The sequence below is a fragment of the Panthera onca genome, chromosome D2 (genome assembly GCF_046562875.1).
Source record: "Panthera onca isolate mPanOnc1 chromosome D2, mPanOnc1 haplotype 2, whole genome shotgun sequence".
In the NCBI taxonomy this organism is placed as follows: Eukaryota; Metazoa; Chordata; class Mammalia; order Carnivora; family Felidae; genus Panthera; species Panthera onca.
This window is the reverse complement of record NC_138349.1, coordinates 29,168,760-29,184,456: the sequence shown is the minus strand read 5'-3', so window position 1 is coordinate 29,184,456 and position 15,697 is coordinate 29,168,760. Positions and strand designations below refer to the sequence as shown.

The 15,697-nt window shown below is 40.1% G+C and overlaps 1 protein-coding gene across 2 annotated transcripts in view; it reads right to left on the bottom strand.

Moving 5' to 3' along the window:
- The window catches only part of DNMBP (dynamin binding protein), a 111,788-nt gene that overhangs the window by 53,052 nt on the left and 43,039 nt on the right, over window positions 1–15,697 (bottom strand). For both annotated transcript variants that reach the window (XM_078434721.2, XM_078434723.2), the window contains exon 5: window positions 8,458–10,434. In XM_078434721.2, the coding sequence (XP_078290847.2) occupies window positions 8,458–10,434 (1,977 nt within the window). The remainder of the gene's footprint in view (window positions 1–8,457; window positions 10,435–15,697) is intronic.

Here is a 15,697-nt window from a genome sequence, read left to right as displayed (position 1 = left end):
TAACTAAGTCAACCATTCCAAGCTACATTTCTTGACACACATTGAACCCCTATTGTAAAAGGAAAACTAGTTTCAGTCCTGAATTAACATAGACTATTAAAGCCTTCTAACTCTGGTTGCTGTTTTATACCAAGACAAAATCCATTTAAAGTAACCGAGCTACTTTTTACTGAGCCAACATCCTGAACCACATGCCACAAGTCAAAGATACTTGCTTTTTTTTCTCATGTACTGACAAATCAGAAAGAAAGATTATTATTCCTTTCACATAAACTTTTACATCTTGAAAGACCACAAAATGTTTTGGCTATTTAACTCATTGTGTTTTACTAGTTTGAGAAAGAATTTTTATTTTATTTTTATTTTTTCAATATAATTTTTTCATTTAAAAATTTATTAGTTTTTAATTTATTTTTGAGAGAAAGACACACACACACACACACACACACACACACACACACACACACACACGGTGTGAGTGAGGGAGGGGCAGAGAGAGAGGGAGACACAGAATCCAAAGCAGGCTCCAGGCTCTGAACTCAGCATAGAGCCTGATGTGGGGCTTGAACTCACAAACCACAAGATCATGACCTGAGCTGAAGTCAGACACTTAACCTACTGAGCCACCCAGCGCCCTGAGAAAGAATTTTTAATACCTGAGGCACGCCAAGGAGTCTTCAGAATAAATAGCTTCTGGATGTAGACATAAACTATACTTTCAAATTAAAAAAAATTTTTTTAACGTTTTTTCATTTTTGAGAGACTTAAAAAGAGACACAGTGTTAGCAGGGGAGGGGCAGAGAAAGAGGGAAACACAGAACCTGAAGCAGGCTCCAGGCTCTTAACTGTCAGCACAGAACCTGATGCAGGCCTCAAACCCACGAACCATGAGATCATGACCTGAGCCGAAGTCAGATGCCCAACCTACTGAGCCACCCAAGTGCCCCTATACTTTCTAGAATATTGTAGATCACTTCAGTATAAATATGTTACTCTTCCATACCAGTAATTTTTCAACTTATTAAATGAATGGCTCTCTTTAGTGGGTCTTAGATCTCAGTATGTTGTTGAAAATGTTACTTTCTTGAAAAACATTCTGATTTGATGTGCAACAGCCTTTTAAAATTACCCTGAGAGTCTCTGGTCAACATTCCCTTGACATTACCTTCAAGGGAAGAAAAGTTTAGGAGCGAGGCTCCCAATATGGAAGAGGCTGACTCTACCCTTTACCATTCCCTGCACTGATGTAGAACTAATGGGGTCCTTACTCACACTGAAGTAACTATGACCATGGTTCAAAGGCTTCAACAGTGTGATTACATACAGAGGTCAACATCACTATGATCACTGGAGTTTCAGAGATACACAAATATGAATAATACTATGACTATGTCCTTCATATTAATCAATGGATAGCCAGTGCCTGCCTCCTAGTATGTGCTTAAGAAATATTTGCTGAATAAAGAAATGAATGTACAACCCTGATTACTTGTCAAATTGAGAGGCATGTGAACCTCTCCTAGAGACAGGAAAACACTATGATATTCTAAAAGAAGATTCTCTCAGGGCTACATTATGTAGTCCTAATCAGGGTTCTAAAAGTAACATGTACTGGGAAACCTGAAAGTCTGTGGATTAACCCCAAATCTTTCCATTGCTCTGGAAGTCAACCTATTTATCATTTGAAGATACTGTGTTTTAGATATGTACCTTAATTTATTAACTAGCAACTCATCTGAGCAGAAGCTCTCTGAGAGCAGAGAGCACATCTGTGTTTATTACCCTGCCCTTAGCACAGTACCTATAACAAACATTTGCTGGATGAATGACTGAACTGAATCCCATCCTGAAGCCTGCAAAATGGCATTTCATTCCCCAACATGCTATAATCAGAGATGCCTCCTACTCTGATTCTACTCTGACTCTATGTGGTAATTCCAAATGTAAAGCTCCAAATTCTCAGCTGGAGCCAAATACCGGCTTCTCTAAAACTAATCCTGGGCTTTCAAATATCTTTTTTTTTTTTTTTTATAAATTTTTTTTTTTTTAACGTTTATTTATTTTTGAGGCAGAGAGAGACGGAGCATGAACAGGGGAGGGTCAGAGAGAGAGGGAGACACAGAATCCGAAACAGGCTCCAGGCTCTGAGCGGACAGCACAGAGCCCGACGCGGGGCTCGAACCCACGGACCGTGAGATCGTGACCTGAGCCGAAGTCAGATGCTTAACCGACTGAGCCACCCCGGCGCCCCTCAAATGTCTAATAATTAAAGTTTAGGTTATTTGGACCAATCCTCTCACAGGAAAAAAAAAAGTTTAAGAAGTTGGAGGAAATATTTTTAAAATCTTCGAACTATCAATACACTGACAAGATGGTAGCATGCTGGCCAAAAAACCAAAAGAAAACTGGAATCCAGACAAGCAAATAACCACAGAAGCGGCATTGCCCCACAGCACTTGCCAGTTCCAGAAAACGGAACTTTTGTTTCAATGGTCCTCTGAGGAGAAAAGGTCAAAAACTCAAAGCCCAGAGCTTATCCAAGGCGAGAAATCTAAAAACAGCCCTTTTCCCCAAATAAGCTAAGATCCCAAGGGACCCCTGAGAGTGAGTCAGAATCGGACCAGCCCTCTTGCAAAATTACAGTTGGGGTTCCTATATCTTGGTTTTCCATGGAACTTTAAGCTTTGAAATTAATTTCAGGAACCAAACTGAGATGGACTAATGCTTCCATGTGGAAAATGCTTCTCAGTGTTTCTTGAGAAATGTATAGGTCTCTCTGAATCCTAAGAAAAATCAGCCTAGAAATCTTGAAGACAAGAGAAAATACTATAATTCTCCTTTACGAATAAAGCCTAATAATAAAGGTAGACACATTACTGGTTTGAAGGCATCTACCGATGTCAAGTTGAAAGCAAGAACAAAAATACTGACACAGAAAGTGAAAGATTAAGGTGGACCAGACAAGAGTACACAGAAAAGTGATCAGGATCTAATCAGTTAGTTTTGCTTGTAGCTCTTGCTATGTTATGTTTACAAGTGTGTGTGTTCATGGCCTTGTGTGCTGCTAACAGTGAGTCATTCTTGCAAATAAATATTAATAAGCTTATTTGTACAGTGTATGTCATACAAACTTTGTAAGTGATATTAAGTTCTAGAAGCAAAACTGGCAACTCTGACAAATGATTCTGTGCAGTGTTAAATCTTGCTCAGAGCAGTGAATGTTCCATTATTTGAATACCACCCAAAACTGTCCAGCATTCTTCAGGGTTTAATATTTGCTATAGGGTATAGTTCTTTATAAATATTTTAACAGAAGATTACAGAGACCATGAGAATATTAATATTGAATTATTATGTTGTACACCTAAAACTAATATGTTGTATATCAATTATAATATAATAAAATTTTTTACAGATATGAATAGTTAAAAATTTATTGTCTAAATTTTTTTTTTAACTTTTTTTTAATTCAGAGAGAGAGACAGAAGAGACAGAGAGAAACAGAAGACGAACAGGGGAGGGGCAGAGAGAGAGGGAGACACAGAATCTGAAGCAGGCTCCAGGCTCTGAACTAATAGCTCAGAGCCTGACATGGGGCTCAAACTCACAAACAGTGAGATCATGATCTGAGCCAAAGCCGGACACTTAACCGACTGAGCCACCCAGTTTGTCTAAATTTTGAATTAGCAAAAATATTGTCTGAATTTTGAATGAGCAAAAACAATATTGATTTCAATGGCAAAGTCAAAATCAGAGCAAGTACACAAAATACTTCATTGTTAAAAAAAGAAAATGAGGGGCGCCTGGGTGGCTCAGTCGGTTAAGCGTCCGACTTCGGCTCAGGTCACGATCTCGCGGTCCGTGAGTTCGAGCCAGGCGTCGGGCTCTGTGCTGACTGCTCAGAGCCTGGAGCCTGTTTCAGATTCTGTGTCTCCTCTCTCTCTGACCCTCCCCCGTTCATGCTCTGTCTCTGTCTCAAAAATAAATAAACGTTAAAAAAAAAAAAAAATTAAAAAAAAAAAAAAAAGAAAGAAAATGAACTTACATGTACCCTAATGGCCCCACCTGAGGATGCTTTTAGCTACACTCATAATCCAACCAACATCAATCTAATATGGAAACTCTTTCTTATGCCTGGAATATTAACAAAACAATGATCAATAGGATCAGGGCAAATAAAGCTTTGTGTATTTACAATCTTGTTTTAAGAATAACTTTTAAATACTAATTACTTGTGGTATTACTTTACAGTTTTGAAATTATTTTTATTTACAATTTATTTTATGTTAATGTTCTCCTCTTCTAATGTTTTCAATTGCCTATTGTCATGTTAATTTTCTGACTTTGATAAATATTCTATAGTTATGTAAGATGTGAAGGTTAAGGGGAAGCTGAGTGAAGGGTATATGAGAACTTTAATTTTTTGCAACTTTCCTATAGATCTAAAATTATTTTATTTTTTAATGTTTATTTTTGAGAGAGAGAGAGAGATTGTAAGCGGGGAGGGGCAGAGAGAGAGGGAAACACAGAATCCGAAGCAGGCTCCAGGCTCTGAGCTGTCAGCACAGAGCCTGACACAGGGCTTGAACCCATAAACACATCATGACCTGAGCTGAAGTTGGCCGCTTAACTGACTGAGCCACCCAGGTGCCCCTGATCTAAAATTATTTTAAATTAAAAAGTAAGAAAGTCTTTAAAGTCTTTAAAAAGTCTATTATCAGGTAGAGAACACTTTTACATGTTATCAAAATATATAATCTTGTTGGGGCACCTGGGTGGCTCAATTGAGAGTTGGACTTTGGCTCAGGTCATGATCTCGTGGTTCGTTGAGTTCAAGCCCCACATGGGGCTCAGTGCTGTCAGTGCAAAGTCCACTTTGGATCCTCTACCCCCTCTCTCTGCCCTTGCCCCACTTGCGCTCTCTCAAAAAATAAACATCTTAAAAAAATAGAAATACATAATCTTGTCATAATATTTGGTTCATTACAAACCATGCATTTATATATATGTATGTATGTATGTATATATATATGTGTGTGTATATATATATATATATATATAAGAAATGTGTATATATATATATATACACACACACACATTTCTTATATATGTATATGTGTGTGTGCCATGATAATATAATAATCTCTTTTAGTATTAGCATAAGACAGGAAAATTATAATCTCTGAAACTTTTAATATAAGCCTAACAAAGAAAAATTATTGATTGTAGATGATTATGGTATTACTATTATTATTTAAGAACATGTAAATAAATAGTTTAAAATTCAGAATAATTTATAGTTTAGGAATTAACAGAGATTCCAGTTTCTTTTTCTTGAATCCCAAGGATTACTATCCTTTGGGAATTTGGGAACATTAGCAGATCACAAAAAAACTGATAGAAACAAATGCAAATCCTCTCTGGAATAAGGTGCCTTCATTGTAGGTCTTAACGTTTTGCAAAAACTATGACCAGCACACAGTAAAAGATAATCAGACACATAAGGAGTCTAGACCACATGAATGAGGAATAGGCGACATCAAAAATAACCCCACTAACACATAATATCTTGGAATCATCATATGCAGACTCTAATACTAAAGTTATGTTTACCGTATGTAAAGAAAATAAAAAACAAGCTGAAAGCTACCTGCAGGAAATAGAAAACTATAAAAGATGACATTTCAGATTTGAAAAAAAAAAATAGAGCTTCTTCTACAAAATGAATCCTCATGTCACCATAATTCCAGAGTCTTAAGAAGGAGGTGTAGCTAGCTACAACAAAGAACCTTACCTTGGGTCTGACACAGCACTGGACTATTTTGCTACCCATGAACTGTGTCTGATAAGGGGACTGGCATCTCTGTTCCAACAGTCCCCAGAGCCACAGTGGTCCAAGTTCAAAGTAACAAACAGAGGTAGGAGATGTATGAAAACTCTGGGAAGTAGACACGCAACTTCAACTTAATTTCATTCAGTTAAACTATATCCAATTTATCAAGTATTTAATGGGTCTCTACCACCTGCAGAATACTCTGGCAAGTGTGTGGGAAATGATACACTAAGACAAAGTATATCTTCTCAGTAGGTTTAAAATTCACATTGGGAGGCATATAATCAACTAAATATAATATCAATCAGAATTAGATGAATGCTGTATCAAGAGCATTGGAAGAGTAAAGCCTAGTGCTCAAACTGATGATTTCCTTCTTTTTCACTGTACTGACTATATTACTGAATATCATTTTTATGAAAATAGAAAACGATGACCTTATGAGGTACTGTTAGTGACTGCAAGGAATAATTTCATCACATTAGCAATAGACATAAATAATACTTATTGAAAAAAAATTAACATTAATATAGCCTATGCTGTCGATAGATTCAAATGAAGAAAAATCTTTTTAATTAAGACTGTACACACCCACTGTAGATCTATCACATTATTAAACTTTTAGCACTTAAAAAAAAAAAAAAAGCACGGTAAGAACACTGGCTAAATTATTAAATTAGTCCTAAAAAAGAAGGTCAGTTGAAGAAAAGAAGGCCATTTCATCACTTAGTACCAGTCCATTAATCTATACATCCATTTAAAAACACTGCATGGGATCCCTAAGCACAGAAGACATAGCATTTCTGTGGAACACAATTAATTCTAAAAAGTGTTACTTAAAAAAAATGTCTTTTTAGTAATCTCTGCACTCAACATGGGACTCGAATTCACAACCCCAAGATCAAAAGTTGCATGACCCACTGAGCCAGCCAAGCCCTCCTAAGAAGCCTCATTATTGAGAAATTCCCACTACCTGAAATTTGAGACACTTTTGTTCTGCCACCCGTATATCTAATGCAAGAAGAGTTTACAGGTGTATCTCAAAACTTACAAGTTGGAAGGGGGTGGAAGATCCTGGAACTTGCTATTGCTTTAGGGATGCAGCACTGAGATTCCCTTATAACTCCTTTTCAGGCACACTGAAATCATCAAGGTATCTGGCAATCCCCCCAGGACTTCAGGTACTCATATTAAATGATCACTTTTTTTCTTAATGTCCCCTTTATTATTTTAAGTAAACTCTATGCCCAAAGTGGGGCTCAAACCCCTGACCCCAAGACCAAGAATTGCATGCTCTACCTACTGAGCCAGCCAGGTGCCCCTAAGTGATCACCTTCTTGAGGACATGCCTAAGAGCTCATCCTCACGAGTCCCCTTGAGGGTAACTGTTGCTGCCGCCCCTGTTCAGCCCAAGTGCCCTAGTTCTTCCCTGATCCTTCACAGCAAATCTGCTCCAGGACACCCCCCGGCCCTGCCCCGCCTCTGAGGCTGCAGTCCCCTCAGACCTGAACGCGCTCGCATAGCGGTCCTCTCCCGAGCATAGTTTAGATAGAAGTTTCCTCTCCTTAATACCATCTGCTTTCCATCTCTCAGAAGATGACTCCACTTCTGGCCTTCCCATAATACTCTTTCTTGTTGGAACTTATTTTTCCAGTCGCTTGCAGTGATCTAAAGCAGAGGGGCAGGTGAGCGTGTGTACTTGGCCCGCCTTCTCGAGCCAGCCTCTCCGGACCACCATTCTCCTGCTGGGAGTTCAATCAGTATCCTGCAATTCCTACATCCACACATTACTTTGTATTATTTTCCTTCCTGAGGACACGTGGGTTCGGAGCTCTCTGGCACACCTGCCCAAAGTGACACAGCCGTGTTCTCCGCGAGCCCTAGACTAATGCTGGTGCCTCACTTTCTTTCTCTTTCTCCTTTATAATTTATTTCTCCCATAAGTCTGGTGAATACAAATGGAGTCCCCGAGGCTGGTCACCCCCAAATTAAGGGACAGAATTTGAATATTTGAATGTGCAAGGTGGGAAGCAGTGAACTGCAGTAGTTAAAAACAAGAGCTCCCAGTTCCCTTGGTAAGCTACTTAATCTCTGCAAATCTTACCTTTCTCATCTATAAAGCAGCCGTATGAATTATCCCAGTGCCTTTAGGGTGGCTGTGAAGATTATTTGTGCAAGCAAATGGTAACCAGTCCTTATTACGGACAAGTTAATAAATGTTAGGACTTATGGTTACTATTGAAACCCAGTCCTTAAACCACAAAGATATAAGATGCAGTTTTTCATGAATCTTAGCCTAGGAGTCGTTAGTCCTCACTACAGCCTGGTTAAGGGACTTTCCAGCTGCCTGACTGCTATGCATACCACACCAGAACAGGAGGCATGAACATCAATGAGGTTTGAGCTTCTTTATCTGGGCATCAAGTGAACTCAGGAAGCTACAGTGAGTGGTCATAGGATATACCAAGACAGACCAGTCGAATTGTGATGTGAAATTAGGTAACGAAACAGCAAATCATTCTTTGCCGAAGACGGTAACATCTCCCTTAAAAAGCACAGGGAGGCTGTTAACGCGGACTTGTGGATGTCAAGAAGCGAGTACATTTTGTTTCCTCACCACTCACCTCTAAGTTGCTGGAGTTCCATATTCAGACTTTCAATGTTGCTCTCGTAGAAATCAAGGTCCTCAAGGGTCTCTGCCCTTAATGACTCATCTTGCTTCTCCTCCACCGTCACGTTTAGCTCTTCTTGAGCCCCGCTACACATATCCAAGTCCTGTTCCATTTCCTGAATCCTCACCAGTACTAACGGACACGGGGAAGTTTGGTCTGGAGTCTGTTCCATATTCTCAGGGCCCTCCTTTTCTGGGGTCTCACAGCTAGGATGGGGACAGGTTAGGAGCCTGGGGGATATCATTCTGTGCTGTGCCGGGGGAGGCAGGGGAGCTGGGCGAGAGGGTCGCACTGCCAAGGGAGGTTCAGGTTTCAGGCTCTGGGGAGAAGTGGACGCTGGAACAGAGGGCCGCGGTGGCGGTGGCCTTAGGGCTTTTCTCCTCTCAGGCAGCTCCTGCTGGCTGAGTAGCTTTGAGGAACCTCGGACAATGTCCTTCTCGGAGTTAAAGTCCAGGATTGAAAAGTGGCGCAAAATTTTATCTGGTTCTGTGCCGGGTCCTGACAAGCTCTTCTCAAACTCTATCAGCTGTTGTGTCAACTTAGAATCCAGGTCAGTGCTGCCTTCTCCCTGCATAAGCGTCATTGCTTCCACTGCCAACCCTTTATCTTGCAGACCAGGCTTCACCTCTGATCCAGAACAAAAGCCAGAGGCATTTTCTTTGAGCGTGTGGGGCTTTTTAATACATCTTACCATGCCCTGGAGCTGAGGGCTCAACTGGCTGGGTCTGACTACCCTAGGGGCAAAAAGACTAGAGCCACTGTGAGGAGGTCGCACTGGCTTCTGAAGGGTTTTTGGTGGGGAGTGCATTCCTCTGGGAGGTAGGCTGGAGTAGTCTTTAGTCCTTGCTTCGAAGGGAACAGGGTCAGGATACTGCTCTGAGCTTAGGGGGCTCCCTCCCACTGGAGAATAATACTGGTTTTTCTGCAGTCTGGGACGAAAAGGTACCTGAGGTTGAGAGGAAACCCCATTGATAGTCTCTGAAGGATCCTTTGCAAAACAGTCTTTGGCAAGAGGATGTTCGTGCCCCAGGCCCGGGCTTCTCAGGGGCCCTCCTGAGGTGCCCTCGTCCTGATGAGAATTTTTGTTTACTTCATACTCAGAAGTCAGATGCTCCAGGGGAGAAGCAGATGTTTCAGAAATAACACAGTTGGACTTCTCTGCTTTATATTCGAGAGTTTCGTGTCTTCTTCCCTCCACTACTATGGAGTTCTCAGAACAATCCAGAGAAGTGTCAGGGATCTCAGCAGGGCTGCTTTCCTCTGGCACATCCATGGTCTCCTCTGCTCTTGTTTTAGGAAAGAGCTTTACAAATCGGTAAGGAAAGATGCCTGTCCTGCCCTTCAGTGATCCTTCCAGCCAGCCATCTTCCAGCGTCCCCAGAATTCGGATTTTATCACCTACCTCAAAATCCAACTCATTTGGCTCCAGGGCTTGGAATCTGTAGAGGGCAATTCCGTAGGTCCCTGGCTGCTCCTCATCCTCTTCGGGCTCCCTCTCCTCTTCTCCTGTAGGGGTGTCTTCTTCACCGTTAACAATGCAATCGTCGTGATTTCCAGAACTTACCAACTCATCCACAGTCCTCAGGGGCCCCAAAAGCTCTACAAAACCTTCTGGAAAAATGCCTCTTCGACCATCTAATTCCCCCTCAAACCAGCCTGGTTCAGGAACTCCAGTAATGGTAATCACATCCCCTTCTCTGAAGTCCAGCTCCTCATCCAGCTGGGCAGAAAGCCCCATCAGCGCCCGGGCTTGTCCCATCGAGTACTCAGGAATCTGGAGCAAGGCACTCTGCGAGTGCCACTGCTGGCTCCGTGAGGACAGGCAGAGCTCCCGGACACACGAGGACGGGAAGAAGCCCCGCGCGCCCCAGCAGCTTCGGCCCTGCAGCCAGCCGGCAGTGGGAGCACCATCGAGAATCACTAGATCGCCTAAAGAAAGAGAAGCAAAGATAATGACCTGAGTCATCACCCCAAAAGAGTATTAACATAACTAATAGTACAACTCATCATTTTAAACGTCAGTTTCAGGGAAATACACATCTGGAGTTTTAAGGGCATAATACTTTTTTTTTTAAATGTTTATTTACTTATTTTGAGAGAGACAGAGAAAAGAACACATATGCAAGTGGGTGAGAAGCAGAGAGAGGGACAGGGAGAATCCCAAGCAGGTTCAGCTCTGTCAGCAGAGTCTGACGCAGGGCCTGATCTCATGAACCGTGAGATCATGACCTGAGTCGAAATCAAGAGTCAGACACCTAAGTGACTGAGCCACACAGGGCATAATACTTTCGATAATTTAGTGAATTTTGACAATTTAGTGACAAAATAGTACACATTTCTGCAAACAAGTGGTTTTCAATGTGTGGTTCATGGAATCCTGGGGGAGCCCCAAGATCTTTTCGGAGAGTCTGTAAAGTCAGAACTATATTTTCTTCATATACTTCACATACTTCAGTAAACCACAGTTCAATGAGAATGAATGTAGATACAAATATGAGAATCTAGCTTTCTTGTATTAAACCAAATGTTAGAGATTTGCAAAAATGTAAACGAATGACACTCTTCTCATTAAAATTGTTGTTTGGAAAACTATTTTTCATTAAAAATATGCTGTTTATGTTAATATATAATAGGTTTTAAAAAATGAATTGATAAATGTTTTTAAATTTTCTGTTTTAATAGCTAATATTGCAAATATCAAAAACCCACATAAGCAAGAGCTCCCTTGGGTCTCAATAACTGTTAAGGGTATAAAAGGGCTCCTAGGATCAAAAAGTTGAAAAATACTACTTTTAAACAGTGTTCTTACAGTTTGTGTCATTGGATTAGTTTATAAATGATAAAACATATACACATATCTGGGGCACCTGGGTGGCTCAATTAAGTGTTCAACTTTGGCTCAGGTCATGATCTCAAAGCTTGTGAGTTTGAGACCTGCGTCAGGCTCTGTGCTGACAGCTCAGAGCCTGAAGCCTGCTTTATATTGTGTGGTGTCTCTCTCTCTCTCTCTCTCTCTGCCCCTCTTCTGCTTGTGCACACACTCTCTCTCTCTCTCAAAAAATAAACAAACATTAAAATATACATGTATATATTATATATATATATATATATATATATATATATATATATATATATATATATATGGGCGCCTGGGTGGCTCAGTCAGTTAAGTGTCTGATTTCAGCTCAGGTCATGATCTCGCAGTTCATGGGTTCGAGCCGTGTCGGGCTCTGTGCTGACAGCTCAGAGCCTGGAGCCTGCTTCTGATTCTGTGTCTCCCTCTCTCTCTGTCCCTCTCCTGGTCATGCTCTGTCAGTCTGTTTCTCTCTCTCCCTCTCTTTCTCTCTCTCTCTCAAAAATAAATAAAAACATTTAAAATATATGTATGTGTGTGTACACATGTCCACTGTAATCCTTTGAACCAATGCATCTACTCTCTCATGCTAAATCGTGTTTAATATCAAATATGGAACAATAAAACAAGTCTTCAGGAATGGTTTCTTTGTTGGAGGTACAGGGTGTGGGCAACAAATTCTTCATTTATATTCTCCAGAGGCCTTTTTGAACTATTCTTATCCTGAAAATACATCATAATAAAGCATGTTCTAGCAATAGGTACTTTTGTTTCGAAAATAGTTCCAATATCAATGTTTCGGTTAACTTCACAAAATGTAAACTGAACAGTTAGTGTCTATCTGTCTTACTGTCGAAGAAGGTGAGGTAAAGAAAGGATAGGGGCACAGTGTTTCTGGAAAAAAATGAAATTAAAATTCAGTCTTAGAGGATTCACCACAACTTAAAGAACTGCTCTATGGTTTTGTAATAAATTGTTATAAAACAAACTCTTAATTATCTGATGATGAATTATTCATTTTGTGGATTATCAGTTTTAATCTTTTTAAATCTTCCTGTTACTGGATGCCTAGTCAATTTTACTTTCATCAGCAGGGGTGATCAAGGGATGCAACCAGCCCAAGTAAAATAAAACCAGGACAGCAAACACCTACCAAAGTCACATAAGTTATTTTATAGTCAAGCATATGTTATAACTAGATTATCTTCTAGGGTATCAACTTTAGGGTATCTTTTAGGGTACTCAACTTCTCTTGATTTGAAAAAAAAAAAATTAAGTCTGTCCTATCTTCTCACCAAGTGAATGGCATGTTCCTTAATGGCAGGTACCACTTCTCTTTTGTATTTCCTGAGTCTGATACAATGCCTTTCCAGAGCAAGCGTTCGTTGTCCAATTTGATGATGATTCTGCAACTCCAACTCCCAAATAAATCAATCCTATCTTCCCTCTGAAACTGGCTCCAGCCTGCTTCCTTCCTTTCTTCCTTTAATGCCTTCTTTCAAAATAGTGTTTCCACTCACTACTTGCCCTGGTCCAATTCTCGCCATCTCACTCTCTTAAACCTTGTCCCAGACTTCATCTTTTCCAGTCTCTTCCAGCCAAACTGAGATGATAAATGTACCAGTTTTATCATACCCCTCCCCTGCCCAATTTTTTCCTGTGAGGCATGAAGGCTTCTTACTACTCCCATAGGATTCTTCTCTAAAAATCCTATTCTTGGGGTACCTAGTGACTCAGTCAGTTGAACGTCCGACCCTTGATTTCTGCTCAGGTCATGATCCCAGGGTTGTGGTATCGAGTCCCACGTCAGGCTGAGCGTGAAGCCTGCTTAAGATTCTCTCTCCCTCTGCCCCTCACCCCTGCTCATGAGTCCCTCTCTCTCTACAATAAAAAAAAACCAATAAAATAAAATTTAAAAGTATTTCTTATTATCTGAAATGTATAAAAAAATAAGTTTGCTCTAAACTCTCTAAAAAGATTTAGTTACTAAACTACTAAAAGACTATTCTTATGTTTTTACCTTAGTGCAACCTGGCACCCACATCCAGTCATAACCCGTTCCCTGCCTCCACCCAGCCAGACAATATTATCTCCCTATTCCACACAAGGACACTTTCATTAGCTCCTATACAAACAAGACTGTCTGTCTGAAACCCTAGCATCCTTCTCTAAAAGACCTTAGAAACTCATATCCACTTTGGCCATCTGTAGCCTAGTAAAGAAATTATCATTTACATCACTAATTTTGACACTTGTATTTTTACATACTACACAGCACCCAATGTTAAGATTTTGTACTTGGTGGTAGGCACCCAACACATTTTCACTGATTTTATGTTTTACTTAGATATTCCTGAAAAAAATATATAGGGTCTTGGTCCTATATTTCTATATTCCTTTAATTTATGGCTCACTATCCATTGGTTAGAGCTTGGGGTCCTGAGAATTTTATAAATGATTTTCCCCCCACTACCTCTAAGGCTAATCCATCAGAACCACAGAAGAAACTCACTGGAGACATGGCTACTATCTATCCAGGCACAAGAGGCTTTTGGGTGAATCAGAAGAATAAAGGCATGCCATAACTCCCACTCTACTGGCTTTCCTAAACTGTAGAATTACAATATTTTCCTTGTGTTGCCAGATCTCCATGAAACCCTTATAATAGGGCTTGCTTTTCCTATTTTCACCCGGGTGACTGTTTCAATAAGCTTTATTACCTGGCAGACTGTCATTCTGTTGGCTACTTTTATATAAAAAAAGATCTTTTTTTTTTTTTTTTGAGAGACAGAGAGAGTGTGTGCAAGCGGGGGAGAGGGGCACCGGGAGAGGAGGGAGAGAGGGAGAGAGAGAGAAAGAAAGAAAGAATCTTAAGCTTACTCAAACATGGAGCCTGACACGGGGCTCCAGCCCACAACCCTGGGATCATGACCTGAGCCGAAATCAAGAGTTGGACACTCAACTGACTGAGCCACCCAGGTGCCCCCAAAAAGGTGAATTTTTTTTAAGAATCACAGTTTAAACCCCGAAAAGCATGTGAGATTTAATTTTGCTCAACACCCTTATTTTGTAGCTGTTACTGAGTTTTTGCACCGTCTCTCATTTTCATCAGAAAGAGTCGTGCAGCTATTGCACTGGCATCCCAGGTGAGTCCTGAGGAAGAGGCTTCCTGGTGGTCATTTCCAGCCTTCTGAAACAACAATATGAGGAACTGCTGGAACAGAGTGCCCAGATTTCAAAAACAGAAAAATAGGAAGTGTGGTGGCCTGGGTGGCTCAGTCAGTTAAGCATCCAACTCTTGATTTTGGCTCAGGTCATGATCCCAGGGTCGTGGGATTGAGCATGGCGCCTGCTTAAGATTCATTCTCTCTCTCTCTCTCTCTCTCCCCCCACCCCTCCCTCCCTCCCTCTCTGTCCTTCTCCCCTCCTCACTCTCGCTCTCTAAAATATAAAAATAAAAATAATGTTTCTATTTGAGTAAAGTAGACACAAAATGTTACATTATTTCAGATGTACAACACAGTAATTCAACAGCTTTACATGTTATGCCATGCTCACCACAAGCATAGCTACCATTTGTCACCATACATGGTTATTACAATACCATTGACTGTATTCCTCATGCTGTGCCTTTTATCCCTGTGACTTCTTAATTCCATAGCTGGAAGTCTATATCTCTCGCTTGCCCATCCCTCCACTACCTCTCCCCCCTGGCAACCACCAGTTTGTTCCCTGTATTTATAGGCCTGATTTGCTTTTTTGTTTATTCATTTGTTTTTTTAGATTCCACATATGAGTGAATTCACTTGGTATTTGTCTTTCTCAGTCTGACTTATTTTACTTAGCATAATACTTTTTAGGTCCATCCATGTCGTCACAAATGGCATGATCTCATTCTTTCTTATGGCTGCATAATTTTCCATTATATATATATATACATACATATATATGTATATATGTATATATATATGTATATATACACATATATATGTATGTATATATATGTATATATACACATATATATGTATGTATATGTATATGTGTATACATATATATGTATGTATATGTATATGTGTATACATATATATATGTATGTATATGTATATGTGTACACACACACACACACACACACACACACACCATGTTCCTTATCATCTATCAATGGACACTTAGGTTGTTTCCACATCTTGGCTATTGTAAATAATGCTGCAATAAACATACAGGCACACATATCTTTTTGAATTAGTGTTTTTGTTTTCTTTGGGTGAATTATTAGAATTATTAGATCATATGGTATTTCTATTTTTAATTTTTTGGGGAACCTCCATGTTTTCCACC